Source organism: Pituophis catenifer, unplaced genomic scaffold, assembly GCF_029215685.1.
Source record: "Pituophis catenifer annectens isolate HBS135680 unplaced genomic scaffold, rPitCat1.0.hap2 SCAF_2, whole genome shotgun sequence".
In the NCBI taxonomy this organism is placed as follows: domain Eukaryota; kingdom Metazoa; phylum Chordata; class Lepidosauria; order Squamata; family Colubridae; genus Pituophis; species Pituophis catenifer.
This window is the reverse complement of record NW_027256882.1, coordinates 171,077,920-171,098,156: the sequence shown is the minus strand read 5'-3', so window position 1 is coordinate 171,098,156 and position 20,237 is coordinate 171,077,920. Positions and strand designations below refer to the sequence as shown.

At 38.3% G+C, this 20,237-nt stretch overlaps 1 protein-coding gene across 3 annotated transcripts; it reads left to right on the top strand.

The window, feature by feature from the left end:
- Positions 1-703: 703 nt before the first annotated feature.
- DSN1 (DSN1 component of MIS12 kinetochore complex) lies at positions 704-19,762 on the top strand. Of its 3 annotated transcripts, none has more exons than XM_070935034.1 (12): positions 704-766; positions 5,486-5,522; positions 6,223-6,280; positions 6,841-7,200; positions 8,061-8,134; positions 8,576-8,648; positions 9,574-9,661; positions 11,856-11,915; positions 14,213-14,284; positions 15,151-15,298; positions 17,608-17,695; positions 19,302-19,762. In XM_070935034.1, exons 3-12 carry the CDS (start codon positions 6,238-6,240, stop codon positions 19,397-19,399), a joined length of 1,104 nt encoding a protein of 367 aa, XP_070791135.1. In that variant the 5' UTR covers positions 704-766; positions 5,486-5,522; positions 6,223-6,237; the 3' UTR covers positions 19,400-19,762. The 3 variants fall into 3 exon arrangements, with proteins under 3 accessions (XP_070791135.1, XP_070791134.1, XP_070791133.1); XM_070935032.1 differs by lacking the exon at positions 704-766 and adding an exon at positions 4,565-4,764; XM_070935033.1 differs by lacking the exon at positions 5,486-5,522 and having other exon boundaries at positions 705-766.
- The last annotated feature ends 475 nt before the right edge of the window (positions 19,763-20,237 follow it).

Below are 20,237 nucleotides of genomic sequence, written 5' to 3'. Positions count from 1 at the left end.
CCAGGTAATTTAAAGCGGACCTATGCTACCAACTTCGAGCTCTCCTATATGTGTTCAGGAGAAAACCCTCCCTCATCCTGCAACGGCAACAGGATGAGTTGCTTCTGCAGCACGATGTTTAATACGAAAAATAATAACTTTTTCATATATAATGAAACCTGTTTTGTTTTTGTTTTTTTAAAAAGCAAACCCTGAGACTTCCATTGTTTTTGGCTGATAGAACTTACGCTGTACAAGTGCAGAGATCCTGGATTTCTTCGTTTTTCTTCTCGGAGGTGGAGTGGGCAGAAAATATTTTTCTAGTTAGAATTCTATAATTTCCAAATAAAAGCATTTTTGAAAATCTCATGTTGCGAACACTGCAAAGCAAGCAATGGGACGAAATAAGCCTCTAGAGATGTGGAGAGGTGAGTTGTCCAACCAGACTCCACCAACGCGCTGGATTATATGGGCCACGGATAAAGGGAGGTAGTGTATTTAGATGTCCCCAAAGTTGTCTTAATATTTTCTCCCTTTGACGTTCTCCACCTGCAGGTGACCCAAACGGGTCCAACAAACCTAAGCCTGATGAGAAGAGGCTAGTAAATTAAGTTACACCCTCTTTCTCCATAGTGTGGAAATGGGAGGTGCTAGTCTGAGTTTATCCTCGGTCTAGCTCTATGGACTAAGTTGAAGGTCCGCCTCCCTGGTGACGCTCCTTCAGTCTCAGCTATGGAGGCATTTTAGCTCCAGAGCTTAGAGGTGAGCTTGGAATTCCCTGGATAAGGTAGCATTTTATTTTATTTTAAATTTTTCCTTTTCTTTTACTTATAGATATCTGTTTCTTTCTTGTTTTTACTTGTTGGTTCCTTGCAGCGTGGGAGGGCTCCTTGGCGCGGCTTCCCTTTGATCCCCCCCCCTGCTGAGCTGTAGCGCGGGGCGGCATTTTTGAATTCGAGCTGCTTGCTGAGCCCAACGGCCGCGCCAGCCTTCTCTAGCCTGGGCGCGGGCCGATTTTGACTGCTGCTGCTGCTGCCTCCGTGGAGCGCTGGGAGCGCGGCGGAGCGGATTGGGGCCAGTAAAGCCTTGCCCTGATGTAAGTCAGGGCGGCTGTGTTTCCCGCACATTTCTGGGCTGGCTTAAATCCCTGCGGCCATGGGAGTTTCCAGGCCTGGTGGGCTCTCCGCGGGAGCGGATGGGAGCAGGGGTGGGTTCTAAATTGTTTTACTACCGGTTCTGTGGGCGTGGCTTGGAGGTCATGTGACTGGGTGGGCGTGGCTAGCTGGTCACATGACCGGGTGGCCATGGCTATGCGTATAGGGACTACCCAGAGGGCTGAAAAAAGTGATTTCTGACAGGTCTTCGCACTTTTGACCGGTCTTCACACTTATGACTGGTCATCATTTATGCCCATTGTAGCATTCTTAACAACCGTGTCACTCATTTCACAACTGCTTCTCTTCACCATGGTGACAAAATAGGGCAGAAACGTAAAATGTGAGGACAGTCGTAAGTTCGAGGACTGGTCAAAAGTGTGAGGACCAGTCAAAAATAACTTTTTCAGCCCTCCGAGTAGTCCATATGCACAAGAGGATACAACAATAGAGAGGGATGAAGGAAGAAGAGAGGGAAGGAAGAGAAGGGATGAAGGAAGGGAAGGGAAATTAGAGTAGGAGGGAGGGTAAGAGAGGAGGAGAAGGAGAAAGGAAGAGGAAATAGGAGAAGAGGGTGGGGGGAAGAGAAAGTAAGAAGGAAAGAAAAGAGAGAGGTGGTAGGTTTGAGGAGAAAGATTGCTGTACAATAAAAAAGATGAAAGGGAAGAAAGGCAACCCCAAACAAATATAAAGATATTAAGTTAAAGAATGAATTGTTAAACTTTAAAGAATAAAAGAGAACAAATATGAATAAATAGCAATAATTAGAAACACACATACAAACATACAATGTATTTTCTTTGAACAGAGTATTTGGCCGGTTCACAAATTTAAACAGTGTTTAGTCATTTCAATTAAATTTACAATTTCTATATTTCCTTTTTGCCATATTTATTCCTCATCTATTTTTGTAAAAAACCAATATTACCCTTCATCCTCATCTCTAATCTTAATCAAATTCAATTTTTCCCTTCTATATTATACCCCTTCCCATTGTCTCTATTTTTATATCCATCCTCACATTGGTTAATTATGTAATATTACAGTTGTATAATACAAATTCAACATTTTAATGTAAATCAATTAGTTATATAACTATCTTTTTTGTATATTAATCAATATGAACATGAATATTCCAATTATTTCCATGCAATCCAATTTCTTACAAATCAATTAATTATATTTTCCAATAATAATAAACCAAATAATTTCCCCCATATATTCCTCCAAACCACAACTTAACCATTTCTGCTTTCAACACAATACACAATTAATAGTATCTCAATTATTACAATTCCCTAGTTAAATAGAGTTTTTTTTCTTTTGTGTTTTAAAAACTTGAACTCTCCTCTTTTGCCCTAAATTTCCCATTGTTTGCACCTACCTTTTTTGGTGAGCAAAAAGAAAAAGAAATCTTTCCCTGCCTCATTTTGTCACGTTGCAGCAGAGCCTGCTTTACTTTCAGTTTCGCTTTTTCCCTAGCATAGCTACTCATTTGTTTTGTTTTAACACTGATCAGCTGTAGGGCGGCCCTTTGAAATCCGGGGGAAAGAGTTTAAACAGTTTTTTTCCCTCTAGCCATCAGTTGGGACTCAGGAGGCAGCAATAGATTGGGAGTGGGGCCAAATAAAGGGTAAGAATAACGTGGGTGGGTGGGTGGAGAGGCGGGGGGGGAGAGAACTGGTTCGGTGACGTCATATCGTCACCGCTACCGGCTCGTGGGAAACGGTGCGAACCGGGAGCAACCCACCACTGGATGGGAGCCAGAGCCAAGTGTAGCAGCTGTGGTGCCTGCAGGCTCGCTGTGTGGCCTGTCCTGGCTGAACATGGGGCCTAATCCTGTCTGTTGTTGCCCTGGTAGCGCAGCAGACTAAAGCACTGTTATTACTCCTTCGGGAGTAGGGCGGTATACAAATTCAATAAATAATAATAATAATAACATCAGCTGCCTGCAATTACTGCAAGTTCAAATCTCACCAGGCTCAAGGTTGACTCAGCCTTCCATCCTTTCTAAGGTCGGTAAAATGAGGACCCAGATTGTGGGGGCAATAAGCTGACTTTGTATAAATATACAAAAGTATGAAGGCTATTGCTTAATGCATTGTAAGCCGCCCTGAGTCTTCGGAGAAGGGCAGCATATAAATCAAATTAAAAAAATAAAATAAAATAATGCAGGGACGGTTGGACAGTGGCCATTTTGGAAGCAGCCTTGTGGGACCAGGCCAGTATCACTTCATGTTATTTGGCTCTTGTCTAATTGAAGGCCTTGGAGGACTGGACTGTAATTAATTTAATTCCCCCTAGAGAGGGTATTTCTGGTCTACTGTGACTGGATTGCTGGTAGAACCTTCGTATTTTATATCTTGAGGGTGCCTGGTCTTAACTGCTTCTAATATGGAGGAGACTGATAGACAAGACTCCTTTTCTGCAGAAGGATCGTGGTCCCCCCCACATGGCAGAGGAAGCAGAGCTACTTCCAAGCCTAGGACTGCCAGTCTTGCAGCGGCTGCAAAAATCAAGGCCAAGGCCAGATCACGCCCGGGCCTTTCTAAGTCAGAGGAGAAGACTGCACTTGTGAGACAAAGAGCCCTGGACAAGGAGTTTGCTAAGGCGAGGGTTTTGCCCCAGGCTTCTTCTTCTGTTTCAGCCGTGTCTGAACAACAATTGGTCTCTCCTTCCCCAATCATGTCTGGGCAGCAGACCCAAGGTGTAGAGTCGCAGAGTGGGCCTCCCTTGCAGGGAGCGGGTAGACCCGGGTCCCCTGGAGCCATGGGAGATGCTCAGGCACCTTCTGGGATTTCAGGAGTGGTGCCTAGGGTCCCTGAGGCCACCTTCACCCCTACAGCGGCGGGGCTCCGTCAAGGGGAGTTGGGAGAGCAGGAGGTCCCGGATTTCATGAAAAGATGGATTGACCAAGCTATACATAAGGATATAGCAGAATGCATGAGTTTGTAGTGTCAGGCGCCAGTGCCAATGTATGATTACAGGCCTAGCCTGGAATCCCACAGGTTCATACCAGAGGTAGTGGATTACCAGGAGCCAGTATCCCCTACTCCCTCCGAGCTTAGCCGTTATGCGGAGGACTTCCAAGGGGAGGAGGATTTTTCTGATGCTGAGCAGGAGCCACACCAGAGACCGCACTTTAGAGGGCTCTTTAATCCCGCCCTTTTGGGACCACTGCAAGCTAAGGCCCGGGCTTCGACCTGCCTCTTGCTTCACTCTTCTCCTCAAATCCTCAGAATTTTGGAGTTTTCAAGCCGCTCCCCTCACTCGGAGCGGCTCTACAGGCGGCGGGGCTGGCGGTCCTTCAAAAGCTCCTGCACCTTCTGATAAGGACTTGCCCAGTGGGGATCAGGAGGATTTTCTCTTTTCGGAACAACATGTGGCAACAGATACCATTCCTGTTCCTGACATGTTCATAGACACAATTCGTAAGCAGTGGGTCTCACCAGCAACGGTGCCTAGAGTCACGGGGCTGGAGAATCAGCTGTTTGAAGTGGATACAGCTCTGCTCAAGTTGTTGGAGGTCCCGAAAGTAGACACGCCTGTTGGGCTTGATTGTGGTCGTAAGTTGAGGACTACCGATATTTATTTTTCGGTACTGAAAGTGGAAGTTGCAGAGAATGAAAAGGTAGTTGATGTGCAAAAAGTAGGTTGTGCTTATCTGCAATATTTACCAAGGTACTTTTGACTGAAGCGGCTTTCTGGGGTTGCTGCATGGTGGGACTGTTAATGTCTTTAATGTAAACCTAATGTATCTGTATTGTAATGATCCTTGCAACCACTTCATGTCTAGCAGTCCTCTGGATATTTGCAGCTCAGATAAGGTAGTTCTCTAGACTTCCTTATAGTCAAATGTTCAATGGATCAGAGGTTCTTGGCCATTCCTACCTTGTATTTCATGTTCCTTGGTCTTGCGGTTGTTTGAGGCCCAGTGGTAAATATAAAGAAAACTTTATTTAGCTTAAACAGGCTGTGCTTGCTGACATTTTCTTTGTAGGCAACTGAAGAGCCCCACTGCTAGCACTGATGATGTTACCTAGTTTGGGAAATGAAACATTTGTAAGAAAACAAGCAAGCTCACCAAGGATCCCTCACGTCAACCCTGAGCTTCAAATATTCTCCTTTATCAATAGCCTCACTTTGAATTTGGGTTTTCTGGCTTTAGTTCCATAAACTGTATTGCAGTTGCTGGGGAAAATGATGATGATAACTGGACACATAATGATTGGATACTGAACCAACATCTGCAAAATTTCTAAAAGCAATGTTTGACTGTAGTTATTTAATTAGTTTTGTTTTTAAAGGATGGGAAACTAGGCTTAATGAGAATTCTTTGTTAAACTTTTCAGCACAGAAGGTATTCTTCCAAAGGCCTTGGCTCAACAGGTAAATGAAACTACCTAAAAGCTTTAAAACATATAGCACTTTTAATGCTTTAGTAAGAAATATTAGTATTCAAATACTATCCATTTTCCTGCAATTCTGTAGTAGTAGTCAATAATTCAACATGTAGTGGGGGGCCAAGATGTGTCAATCATCTATAAAACAGAACAGAGTCTACATATTTAACAAAGGCAATTGATAGGTCCAACTATGTATTCAATTTATTTATATGGGGTCAGTTATTACCTAAGGGAAAAAAGGAGTATCAGATTAAGTGAAGTTACAGAGATCTTTAAAGAGCTGTGGATGGAATATCTATGCATTTCTTGTTAAGCATAGAAAATTTTGCTTATTTTTATATTTGTTTCCCATTTGTATGTCTTTGTATAATCTGAAGCAGTAAATCATGTGAGAATTCTACTATACCTTGTAGATCTCTCCATATAAATATTTTATGGAATCAGACTAATTTGGAAAGCAATTGTATTGTGTAAAGTTCAGCAAAAAAACAACAACCCATGAATCTTCAAGCGTCCTGAATCCTTTGAATAAGGAGAATGTTCTTGGAGAAATAAAACAATTGGCCTTTTCTATCACAGCAGAAACATCAAGATAACTTTTATTTTCTAATGTAATGCCTGTGGGGGAAAAAGAATTTAATGTTTTCTATGTTTTGTGAGAAATACACATTTTTTTGTTTCAGATCAGTTCTCAAGACATGCAGTCTGCTTCTGTATGTGGAAAAAAGGCCAAGACATTGGGTAAAAGGATTAATACAATTTTTTTGTTTGATCTTCCGTTAGTGCTTTGTCAAAGTATGTGTCACACTAAGTTGAGGACTCCTTGTATCTCTATTACTATACAGAAAAGAAATGTGGGGGAAAACCATTAATTGGTTTGTGGATCAATTAACCTTATCATTTCGGTTTGAACCAATATTTAGAATTTGTGTAAAAGTGCTAATAGTAACTGCTGGGCTAGTTGAAATGTGCTGGTTTAGAAACTGATCTATGAATTGGCAATCTGTGGGTATTTTGGTTAGGTTCTCATAATTCTTAGTTAACATGGATAGGCCTTAGTAAGCCTTCTAAAACACCAGGCTACATAGCCCTTATTTTCATATATATATGAAAAGTGTGTGTGTGTGTAGCTAACTTATTCCTGTATCAGCTTCTTTTCCCTCTGCTTACAACCTGTTTGCGTGCATTTTAAATTCATATAATCGAAAAAACTCAGTTGCATGCTGAATTTCTTTCCATTTTGCTTTGAAATATTTTGGTTTTTACATGAAGCATGTTTTCTCTACTTTCTTTCTTTGTAGAAAATGTGTATAACCAAGAGATTGTGGCTGCTGAATGCTTTGTCAAACCAGAAAATATTGCTAGTGGTAGCAGTGCGATCCCACTTGAAATGACAGACAGCCATTCAGCGATGTTGGTCGAGACTAGCAAACAAAAATACCATTCAGAATATAATCGGAAGAATGAATGTTCCCATGGGCTTGAAAAAGCATCCTCGCAGGGTGTTGATCCTGAAATACACCATGCTTCAACTTCATTTAATGTATCCTTTGGAAAGCTCCCTAGCCCAAAAGTTGCACGTCGCTCCATGAGTCGCTTCAGTCTGAAACAAGGTGTTAATCGCCGGAAGTCACTGCCACCTTTTCATGTCGATATTTTGGGTATGTTTCCTTGATGCAAACAACGATTCAGGATGAATTTGGTAGGAGGAAGGCAACATGAATTGAGTTCTGGAAGAAGCTATGTGAACTATCCCTAAACAGATGGCACCCTAAAATTTCCTTCCAGCTGAACTATCCAACTGGTTGCTTTATAATACTGGACTTAGCTTTTTTTTTTTTTAATGGACTTTCTGCCTTCATCAGTGCAACAACCCTCAAGATTAGACTGGAAGAACTGAAGTTTTAGTCCATTTTTTTGTGTACTGAAGGTTTGGGCTTTTTTAGCAGAATGTATGCCTTACATTCTAAAGACTATGCACTCCTTAGATTACCAAGACATTAGACACATTTTCAGAACTTTTAGTTTTACCCATTTTGAGTGGCTCTAGGTGTTGAAGAGAAGATGTTGTGATGCTGTATTACAGGCCACTGATTGCCTGTTTCTGGTCTAAAACCATGTTCACCTGCCCTTAAATAATTGCACTATAGATTTTCAAAAAAATGATCTTTACAAAAGAGTAAATGAAGTAGTAATGAAGTAGTGAAAAAATTGGGGGCATAAAGTGCTCTCATTTGATTTATTATGTATCCATTTAATTTATTATTTTCCAACCTGTTCTTCTCTAAAGATGGTGAACATCAACTCTCACCCAGCACCAAGTTAGAGGAATGATCTGTTCTTGTAATAATGCTTACCTGTTCAGAGATAAGTACCACACTGTTTAGTAAGGTTTGCTTGTGGATTGTAAAAATGTAAATTGTCTAAAAATATTGGGCATAGTGTTCAATTGTTAAAATATAGTAATTTGAAAACATATTCTTTCCCAAACTGAAATAATACCATTTTGCTGAACTTTCAGACTTGAGTAAGGCAATCAGCCTGGATTTGCCAGAGGCTGAGAGAATGGCAGCACTCCTCCTTTCTAGTTTCCAGGTAAAGTTCAAGTTAAATCTTAATGGGGTTGCCACTGTGGAAAAGTGGTGACTCACTACACAGGGTTTTTCTTTGTTGAGTGTGGATAACAGTGGTGATGGTAGCATGATGAATGCACCAAGGGGGAGACCTACATATTGTAAGACTGCACAAGCCACTATCTAAACTAGGTTCTTATCAGAATGAATCCTGATTAGCAATGAAGTTCTTATAGAAAGTGCTAATTTTATTGATGTGCTTATTGAGAACTAGTTGATTTATACAATAAGTGCACTTCTGATTACTGAAGTCTGATTGGGGTTTTGGTTGCAGCACACACAGTATATGGCTAAAAGTTCTCTTATTTTTAGTAGCATTGTTGAAAAGTTAAAATTTAGCATGGATTCTCTGAACATTTAAAGATCAAATACATTCAAATTTAAATCTTTTCTTTCCTGTTAGTACTCTGCCCAAAAGCTCGAGCAGTCTCGGGGGCACATGGAAGGCTTTAATTTTGAAACTTTTCAGCAGAATGGTAAGTTTTATGTATGGTTTACCTCAAGAGAGAAAGGGTTATGTCTCACCTGAAGAACACCTAGGAATCAATTTGGTCAAGACTGTTTGATCTTAAAACAAGTATTCTGAGAAGCTGATTCTCAGCAACCTAAAAACCTGTCCAAATTATTTCGGACAGATAATTTTGAAGGAAATCTGCCATATTTCATTTTTAAATGTGTTAACTTGGCTTTTGGTCTTCACTGAACAAGGCAGTTGAGGAAAAAAAAAACTCAGATAACTATCATGCAGGTATTTGCAACTAGCAAAGATTGGGAAATGTGGACCAATCAGTAGGACACTGATTAGGCATATAAACTATTGTACTGTAGAAGGTGTAGCAGAACCTGAGAATGGAGTCAAATGAGGAATCAGTCTAGAGCAGGCCTGTCAAACTGGTGGCCTGCGGGCTGGATACATCACATGTAGGCCACACCCACCCCGATTCTGCAAAGGCAAAAAACATTGCGATACATCACAATATGTCACGTAACGCAATCGAGTTTGACACTCATGGTCTAGAGTCTATGTGGCCACAAATGGACTAAGTGCAACCTCTCTTGAATTCTGTTGACCCTTATCTAACACCAAGATAATGCTGACAATTAGTTGAGTAGATTCCTGTGCATAGGCACGGTTAACAATAAATCAATTTAATTGGAACTTCATATGCAGTCCTGATCTTTCACGCCTGACATGTACTTGCTAACACTGATTCTTCTCTGTTATACACTACCTTTGGCATCCCATTATGTGAATTGAAATTTTATTTAGAAATACAACCAATGTTTCCTATTACAAGAGAAAATCAATGGTAGTAGACAAAAGCTCATCCCCCCCCCCCTTAGTGATCTCTCATATAGCATTTCATCCTATTCACTCTGGGTTTTCATTATCTTTTCCAGTGAGCTCACTTTCAGAAGAGTTGAGGCTTCATATAAAGAAACTGATCCTCGATGGAATGGTGCAGAAATGCTTTGATGACCCCAAATGGTAAAATGACTAATCTTTTTTTTATGTGTTCCAACTAAAACATGTGATGTACCTGATACATTCCGTATTTTTCGGAGTATAAGATGCACCTTTTCCCCCCCTAAAAGGGGGTGAAAATTTAAGTGCATCTAATACACTGAATGTAGCCCCTCCCACTCACTGGCCCCCACTCTTTGGCCTCTGCAGCAGTTACCTCCTTGCAAGCAAACAGCAAGAAAAAACAGCTCCTTTCAGCTTCAGCACAGCCTAATTAGCACAAGTTGATTGGATTGGCCTCCCGACTCTCAGCTGATTTGCTCTCAGCTGTTTTGCACAGGGCTCTGCTGCTTGCTGCAAAGAGGTAAATTGCTGGAGCAGATTTTTTTTTCTTTGTGCTAATCAAGCTATGCTGAAAATGAAAATGAAAGTAAAGCAGGCTGTTTGCTGTAACGAGGCAAAATTGCTCAGAGGCAGAGGGAGATTTCTTTTTCTTTTCCTCATCAAAAAAAATTGGTGCGGCTTATACTCCAAAAAATACGGTACTTATATACTTCTTGAATTCTTGGTGATCTCTGAGCTTGGTTATTTTCCTGCAGACATTTAATTACTGGTCTATATAACAAAAGTGCAAGGGAGACTGGAGTTTGCTGACTATCTAACAGTTTGCCCTCTCAGTCTTGGTGGGGATGTGGCTTCCTCCTTGATGGTTTCTTGATTAGGCTGTTGTTTCTTCCCTGATTGTTCATGTGGTGCTATTTCCTGCTTATCAGGGGGTTTATTGCAGGAGTAGATATATTCTAGGCTATTTGCTTCCTTCCTAGGCTTTTGACTGTATTGTAAATGGTATGTACACGTAGTCCTCGACTTACAACAGTTCATTTAATGACCTTGGAAGTTACAAACGCACTGAAAAAAGTGACTTATGACCATTTTTCATACTTATGACCATTGCAGCATCCCCATGGTCATGTGATTTACACTTGGATGCTTGACAACTGACTCGCATTTATGATGGTTGCAGTGTCCCAGAGTCATGTGATTCCCTTTTGCGATCTTCCGACAAGCAAAGTCAATGGGGAAACCAGATTCACTTAAGAACTGTTATTAATTTAACAATTGCAGCAATTCACTTAACAAATGTGGCCAAAAAGTTGTAAAGTAGAGCAAAACTCTCTTAACAAATTTTCACTTAGCAACACAACTTTTGGGCTCGATTGTGCTCATAAATTGACTACCTGTCAACTTGGAATTTTTATTTATTTTGCCCATCTTACTATTTAAAGCCACTTTTCAAAGTGGTAATGCTGCCTCAGGAAAAATCACTATCGTCCCAGCAGACGAAGCCAAACCACTGTTATGAACAGAACACAATATGTATGGAAAGCCAAAGAACTACTGAGGGTAAAGAATCTTACAATCCCATAAATAATGACTCAATATGGAACGTGGAGAACCAAATCAAGAAAATTCTCAATATTCTAAGCAAAAAAGGACAAATCATGAAAGAAGAGTTGCAGATGAAAAATGGTAGACCTGCCCTCCTATACTTCTATGAACATACCAAAATAACGTCCCACATATCACCTGTATTACTATCAAAGTCCTCAGCCTACAATGCATCCAAAGAACTCACCAGAAACATGGACATCTTGCAGATGGGAGGAAATACTCTTATTAATGCTCCACTACAAAGCTTCCACAATATCAAGGACCTAAGAACAGAAGATGATGAAATTATGACTTCACTTGATGTCATAGAACTCTTCATGTCCATAGATCCAGAAGTACCCAAAAAACCACTGCAGCATCACTACACAAACACATATGCAACCTAACAGAATATGCTGAAACCCAGAATCATGACATTCATCAATCTTTGCCTTTCAGTTCAATGGACAAATATATTAAGAAATCATAGGAACACCCATGAATTCCGTACTCAGGATTCTTAGCTAAGATTGTGATGTGATGTCTAGAAGCAATAGCATTCTCACACAAACACTAAAACTTTAGATCTGCTTTCTAGCTGACAAAGCTTAAAGAGTTACAATAACTCAACAGTTCACCCCCAAGCTACAGATATTTTCCTTGTTGTATGCTGGTTGCATAAGAATTGCATATTAACATTATAGAAAGAACACAGCAGAATAAATTAGAAACAATTTGTGGTTTCCTATGTTAATAGTGTCTTAACTCTCTGCATCTTCTATTTTAGCGGTCTGTCAGATCCTGCATTCAATGAATTGGTGGCTGCCTTAAAGGACACCATTGCGAGGTAAAACAGACTCAAAACCCAAATGTGCTGTAATAATATGGGTGCTGCAGTGATCAACTCAACTTGGAAGGTTTTTTTTTTTTTTAGTGCAGTAATATTTTACGACAGAAAGTGTAGCCATAAAAAGAGGAGATTCTATGTCCTCCAGTTACATCACTGCTTCACTGTCATACTTCTGTAAACCCTTGGAGGTCAAAGAGCAAATTATTACTCCTACCTAGGAAAAGATTGTCTTTCCTGGACAGTAAAGTGGTAAAGGGTTGATTTATCTTTGTTCTAAAATGAAAGTCTTTTCATTTTGTCATTAAGTATTGCTTAGTTTGTTCTAAAGGGAAGGTTGGTTAAAATAGTGCTGTATTAGACTTAAGCCATCTGATTGTAGACTAAAACATTTTTTCCCATCTGGTTCAAATTCTTCCTTCTCTCTCATGGTTAAACATAATTCAGCATTATATCTGAACTAATCGCCATGCAAATGAGAATGAACCTTAAGCATATTTGTTCTCATTAGCATAATATGTTGATGCATGATTAAAGGCTGTAAGCGGAATGACAATCTGCAATTTGCTCCAGGAACAAGTGCAAACATCCATGGACTCTTCCTCTTCTTAAGATATCAGTAGTAATGTGCCCACATGAGAGAGAATAAAAACATGTATTTATTAAAATGTATATACTGCTTCCCATGAAAAGGAATCCCCAAACAAACAATTAAACATTACATTTGAAGTTAAAACAGTAGGTTGGAAGCAATTAATAAAAACAAAGATGTTTTACAAGAATACAATACAAAATAAAATCTGAAAAATAAACATTAAAATATTAATAGAGAATGCAAGCAGTAATAAAAGAATTAAAAATTACAGTAGGATTAAAACATAAATTCTGGGGAAATAACGGTATTTACCTTGTGCCAAAAGAGATGATAAAGATGGCGCTTGGTTGAAAGGTATCCTGAGCAGGTCTTTCAGTTATGAGTAGGATATAATGGAAAAAGATGATTTTTCAGATTTTAAATTGTAAATGGCTTTGTAGTTAAAGCAACCATCTTGAATTGGGACTGGAAAAAAACTGGAAGCCAGTGAAGACCATAAAGAACTTGAATATTATGTTTGGATTGCCTCATTACAGTCATACCTCTGCCACAGTAGGTTGAAGTAACTGAAGTTTCTGAGGTGTATCCAAGGGCAGTCTAGAATATAACACCTTGCAGTAATCTAGTGCAGCATTCTAGAGTCATCTATAAAAAGCAGATGACTCAGAGGATGTTGACTTTTGGATCCAGTTAATCATGAAGGTTATTCAGGTTATTCAGGCTTTTAATGAACAAAATGTACTTGAGTAATTGGAACCAAAATTTCACAACAATTTCCCTGATGTGCCTTTTTTCTGGAACCCATTGTTTATTTGCTCTTTGTTTTCTGTTTTCTTTTTGTGAAGTACCAAGTGATAGTAGCCCTTTGTTTTGTGAACTGTTTTTTCCCCTCTAAATCTGATATGGTATGTTTTATAATGTAATTGCAATACTTGTCTAACATGATCTAATAAAAGCTTTTGTGCTTTATAAGCATTTTCTATTTATAAATTTAGCCTATTCAATCATTCATTGAGTCTTTTAATGCCTTGATATCATTTTCTGTTCCTGCAAGGGAAAGAAGCTTTAAAGAATGCTTTCCTGTTAGTATTTATTTATTAAATTTACTAAAATTTTACTTTAAAAAAACCCATTGGTTAAAGTCTGTTATCTCTCTATTAAAACAGAATGAAACTGGAAACAGGTCGAGGTTATTCAGTTTATAAGTCATATATCATGCATCCCTGAACCATGTTCATTAAGAAACTATAAAACTGACTGAACTTTTAAAGATGGAAGAAAATTCCATTTTGATTATAATAACCCCTCCAGCATTTCAGAGTAGTTATGTGTTATAGGGGAGATGGACTTCCTGTATTAAAGTAGGTAATAATTCTCAAGACCTCGTGAGCATTGCATAATGTATCATCCAAGTACATGCATAAATCTGACTCCCAAACTTGTTTAAAACTATGGATTAGCTCTATCTGTTTCCATCACATGAAAATTGAGTTAATTTTATTAGTCTTAGCTGAATGAAACTGATTTATGAACATCCCGTGAGAATATGGAAGACAAAGAGTGTACAGTATTGATGGACCATGTAGCGCCATATACAATTCTCAAGAGACTTTTCTGTTAAGGCTACTTCAAGTTAATGACAGCAAATGACAGCACTAATGTCTCTGGTGCTGAAGCTAATTATAATCTATATTTTTAATAGGTTTTCAGCAGAGAATCAAGCTTGGGATGAGCTACTTCTGTCTTACCAGAAAAAAATGGAAGAAATATCCAGGTTAGAATAGTGGCTATTTTTATCCTTAGATTATTCTGAAAGCAGGGTTACAAGGTCAAAGGCTATAAAATGTATATAATGTAACGTAATGGACAAGAGCAGAAAAAAAGGGAGTATGGACAGGCCCACACATGTAAATTGCCATTAGTAGGTAAACCCCAAATAGTAAAACTGGTGTTTTTTAATATTTCCAAATAATCTAGAGTTAGCAATTTGAGTGAGGGAGCAGTAAAATGTGAACTGGTCAAAAATTTGTTGATGCTACTGAATTTTTCAGAGTGGTTGAACTGAAATGGGAAGCAATAGATATTGTTTTTAGTGACTAGCAGCTAAGAAATAGCTAACCATCTCACTAGGAAGGGAAGCTGAAACTTCTAGAAGGGGAAGACAGCAGGTTGGGGGGTTGTTGAAGATAAGGACACAGATCCAATTTTGAGGGTCAGGAAAGAGTTTTAACTAAGGGGCCAAGATAGATATATAATTTGGTTAATGCTTGCTCAGAATTTTTTCTTATTTTATTAACCTTATAATTGTTCATTGGGGTTTGAAGTCTCTAAGGGCTACACCAGGTTTGGTAACATACAACAAACATGATAGTAATATTGTACCAGTCAAGGGATTTGGTTTTTTTATCCTGTTGAGAAGAATTCCCTTCTCAACCCCCAAAAAGGTGAAGGAAAAACTTGCCAAGTCAGATATTGTTGAGAACTGATGGTTGGCATCTAGCTGAGAAAAAAGGGAGGACTGGGAACCCAGAATGAATGAATGAGGGTTGGGCCAGAATCTGACAATCACATATCCTGTAATAGTGAATTTACTGGCCATTAAGTACTAATTATTGTGATCTGCTTTTTTTATTTTTTAAGGCAGCTAGAGTCATGCGAGCTGAAACAAGCACCAGAGGAATCTTGCAGCTACCTTGGGGCATCCCAAGCCCATGTACTTCAAGCCAAGCCAGACTATCAAAAAATACTGGATTGTCAAGCAGAAGTCTTTTATTGTCTAGAGGGAGTGGTGAGTTATGACATCAGTTATTGTACCATTGTTTTGTCATTCCTTACTGTCTTTTTAAAATTTAATGTTATTAAACAGCATTAATTTTAAAAAGGCAGTAAGGAATGTCAAAACAATGGTGCAATAATGAAGTGATGGAAAGAGTCTTGCATTGAAAGCATGCAGTTCTTTCCTCTGAGAACTTAAAACAATTCACTTAAAGCAGCATTTATACTACATAAATATTTTGGTTCTTCTCCATCTTCCTGAAACAATAGGCAAGTGGTAATGCCAAGTTGGAGGACTTGATAATCTAGGTGGCCAGGATTCGCAGCAATAGATTCTGTCAAGAAACTGATGGATTAAATTATGTCCAGAAAGTATCCATGTGGATAGCTTGCCAATCTACATGCTTCTGAAAAACTTAGAAACTGAAAATCTTATAACAGAGGTAAAATGATAATCAAACATGGATTGTTGAGGTAGAAAGGCAGTTGAACAGTACACTTGTCAGGGAAGGAGGCAACATTTTTCCTGGGCATGAGGAATAGACAGTGAGGCTATGGATAAAGCCATCTAAGTGATAGCATAGCTTGGAGATTTATATAATGATTAGGAATTTCTCAATGTGACAGAATCGCAAAGCAAATAATGTACTAGAATTAGAAACTATGCCAGGATTGACTAGGAGAGGCAGTGCAAGGCCAAATAATAAACTTGGGAAGCTCCAATTATAAGTTATAAATCCAACACCATCTTTCTAAGGAATAAAAATCACAAAGCAAATAAATAGATGTGTGAGAATAATTAATTTAGACTTGTGTTATTTGCTTACAAAATGAGTGAAGAAGAAGAATCTAGAATGCCAATTAAAAAGAAAAATAGGTGTATTTTTCCATTCCTTTATACTGTGGGTTTTCATAAGAAATGAAAGCAGGATTCTAGAGATTTTTTGTAAGCTGAATTAGAGATAGTATTTTATGCTTGGTATAAATGAGACTGTTCTGACCTAGGCTTCCTGATAAAATAAAAGCACACAATGAGTCCCAAAAATCCTCTTTTTATTTCCATGAATTCTGCCCAATCTGTTCATTCAGAGGAGTCCCAAATAATTGTAAAGAGACTGACAGAAATCTGCTACAGTTCTTCAGGATAATGGTGATAAACACCCACCTTTATCTCCTTTGACATGCTGCCAAGACCTAATTGGCAATTAACTTTGCAAAGCCACACGGAACACAGAGTCAACACAGAGCTGCAGTCTTGAAACCGGCCAGCACGAACAGCAGTTGCTTCCTGCAAAGGGCTCACGTGCCTTCGCTCCTCCTTTATGTTTTATGGGAGGGGCTAATCATCTCCAAGCCCTACTCCCGAGTTCATTTTGTTTTAACTGTTCTTGCCTTCTGGCAGCTCTGCGCATGCCTGCACTGGGAACAGGCTCCCCCTGTTCCTCTTCCTCACTGATGTCCGACTGGAGGCTCTGGAGTCCACACATAACTCCCAGATGGCCCTGGTCCCATCTCTGCCTCCGATGCAGAGCCCTCGTCTGAGCCTTCCCCAGACTCCAGGACTGGCCTATGTTCCTCCCCAGCTTCCTCACTGTCCGACTCTTCTGCCAGCTCCGCAGGCTGCCGGTGTACCACAACAGAGACAATAAACAGATAAGAGGGTATTAAAAAGGGTATTGCACAAAGAAGAGGGACAATCAGCAACAAAAACCCTAGTGAAACCTTTTTTTCTAAGTTTTTAAAATAACTGCTTTATGCTTTTAACTTTTTTTTAACTATCACTTTCAGTAGTTCTGTATTGATTGCTGTTGTGCTGTTTCCTTATTGTTTTCATTCTGTGCATTTCACAGATATTGTTGATTACTTGAATATTTTAAATATTTGAGAATATAAATTTAAATGAGTTTCATATTACATGACTTTTCTGTGCTGGCTAGTTTGGGGAAAAAACTAGGGATGGGAGATTAGCCACTCAGAATCTTGATATAAAGAATGACACACAATAAGAGGATAATTTATTCTGCTTTCTGTTCTGATTGGGTGAAGGACTCAGATGATTGTAAGCGATAATGAGCTTCCAAGACAAAATGGATAAATCTTTCAATCAGACCTTGCTGAATTTAGAATGAAATTCTGGAAGGAGGGAGCCAAGAGTCTAAGAAGAATGTTCTTAAACATTTCTCATTGTTTGATTGAATCTGGAAATTCTGGTGAATGATGCACCCCAGTAATATTTAGTTTAGAATAATAGAGGGAATGGTAATTTAAAGTGTCAGATTATCTCTGCTGGATTGTCACCTTTTAAATAATATTTCTTTTCAGCTTGATGAAATCAGTCAGATGGTAAAAGTTTGTCAGACCTATGTGGAAGATACTACATTATATCTCCAGAAACTATCAGCACAACTTGGTAAGTCATAGAGTGGCTATTATTTTTGTATAACTGAAACAGATTCTGAGTGTTCTTTTTTCCTCATTCATATCAAAGGTATATTTATTAAATTTCTACACTGCATGACTCCCAGTGACTCTGCCTAATACATATTACTCAATGCACAAAGCAAAAAATAATCGCTCTGTGCATATAAGTTACAAGAGGGGCTAATTTATTGTATGTAGTGTACACATTCGGTCTATCTGAAGTCTAATTTCAGGTAACCCAAACATTGAAAGTGAGTTTCTGTTGTTCTCCCACCCTACCAATTTATTTCAAGCTGATTTTCAGCTCTATTGTTATGAGGTTTTAGATTTTTAAATGTCCCAATTACCAAGCACTGTAAGTTAAATTCTATTTTTATTGTAATAGTAAGGAAAATATTAAACTCATAGGATGTAATTGTATTAACTTTATTAATATTGAGGTTTTTTGTCATGACTCATAGAATGGAAACTGACAACACATGAACACTTACTGTTTTACTCTGAAAAATTGTTCTGGATAATTGGGGAACTTTACAGAGCAGTACTGTATAAGACATTGTCACAATGGTTTGTGTTCCTTTTCCTACACTGTATTTCTGTTTTCTGTAAAACAGAATTAGCTTTTTTGGTTTGTGGCAAGATTACTCTGGATCCAACCAAATATCAGTATTGCTGATATTAATGCAATTCAGGTCATATTGATTTTATTCTCCATTAAGAGAAACTGCTGCATTGCACATTGCACATTACATTAACAGATTGTAATCTGTTAATCTTGGAAATGTATGTTACATTAACTGATTTAGTTATACAGTAAATCCATTGGAATAGAAAACAAATTGTATGAGAAAGGTTAAATATATTTCAGGCCGATTTTACATTAGCTATATCATGAGTTTTGTTGGGAAGATATGTGTCTCAATTTATAGAGATTCTTTAGCAATTCATGCAACAGCAACTCAATGTGTTACTTAGTTTCTGCGTAAATACATTTTAGAAAACAAAATCACAATTTGAAACTTGTTTGTAGTTTTAACTATAGTTTATTATGTCTGAATTCACAATTAACTTAGGCTGCAAAAATGGCAATTATCTTTTTACAAGTGTGGAAGCTTTATTAAATATTTGTATTAATTAACATCCTTATAATTAAAACAAATTTTAAACTTAATAAAAAGAAGCCAAAACAAAAGAAAACAAATTAAACAATGCCTAACAAAGAATACAAACTAAGAAAAAAAGAAAAATATCTGCCTTATATTTTATATTATCAATAATCACAGGTTTACCAATAAATTCATTACTATATCAGTGCATATTATTATTGTAAAATATTGTAAAATATATAAACACTGCTGTATTCTTTAATTAGTAGAAAATGCTGCCTTCTCTGAAACAAATAGGTCACATTTCCAACAACTATTCTTAACATCTGCAATAATACCCATTTCTTAAATAATTACATGACCACAAAGCTTAGCAGATCTATGTTAAGACCTTTTTTAGTGTCATTAGGTTCCATGATTTTGCTGTTCTCCAACATTCAGTTAATAGCATAAGTATCTGGAATTAATACAATATTCTTTCTATTTCAGCATCTAGAACTTTCCTGAGATTAGAGAAATCACCAGCCCGAAAACTTCTGAGGCTTTTACAGACAAAATCATCTGTACTGCCACCTCCAAAGGATTAAAGAAAGTTTCAGTTTCATTTTGCTAACAGGCATTTCTTCAAGACATTCTTCATCTGACTTTCTAAAACTCACTTTGGAAATATCTAGGTAGGCCATAGCTGTTAGCAACTTAAATATTGGCTTGGCCATTATTACTGAAAAGAGCAAGAAGCTGATCTCTCCACCGATGTATGGGGGGGGAGGAAGAGAACAACAGATAGATATAGTAGCTTTTCATTCTGTGTTTGAGCGTATTTTTCTCCATTCTACTATGAACATTTGATGAATAGTAGACACGTGTGTAAAAGTCTTGCAGTATTTTTAGCTGCTTTGTCTTGTCTTCAATATTCTGATGCTACTCAAGAAATAAATTTTATACTCCTAGATGTGAACATCAATTCTCACATAGACAGGCAAATATTGGTAAAAAATAGTATTGATTTCCAACTGGAATGATTAAAGGTTTTCAGGAGTCCCATGCTATGCTCTATTCTTTCAATCCTGGAACAGGAATTTCATGGGGGGAGGGGGCAGAGTTTCAGAAGAGTAGGTACCTACGCATCCATGTTTTGTACATTTAATATGCAATTGGAGCTCTTGCCTCACAATCAGGAGGTTGTGAGTTCGATCCTAGGTAGAGGCAGATGTAGGGTCTCCTGCTTGGGCAGGGGGTTAGACTAGATGACCTGTAAGGTCCCTTCCAACTTTGTTAATCTGTTAAATGAAATCCTTCATTCGAATTGAGCATAATCTTCTAGAGCTTTTCTTCTTTTTAGTCACCCTAATTATCTAGGACTTTCCTGTAAAACTTGAAGTAGAAATCAAACATCTAAATGGGGTCCCCTTAAACTTGCTGGTA

Bases quoted from the DNA above. Each gene is read 5' to 3' on its own strand.
- DSN1 (XM_070935032.1), top strand. The intron at 7,201-8,060 runs GTATGTTTCCTT...CTGAACTTTCAG, and splicing joins TTTTCATGTCGATATTTTGG to ACTTGAGTAAGGCAATCAGC. The intron at 14,285-15,150 runs GTTAGAATAGTG...TTATTTTTTAAG, and splicing joins AAAATGGAAGAAATATCCAG to GCAGCTAGAGTCATGCGAGC.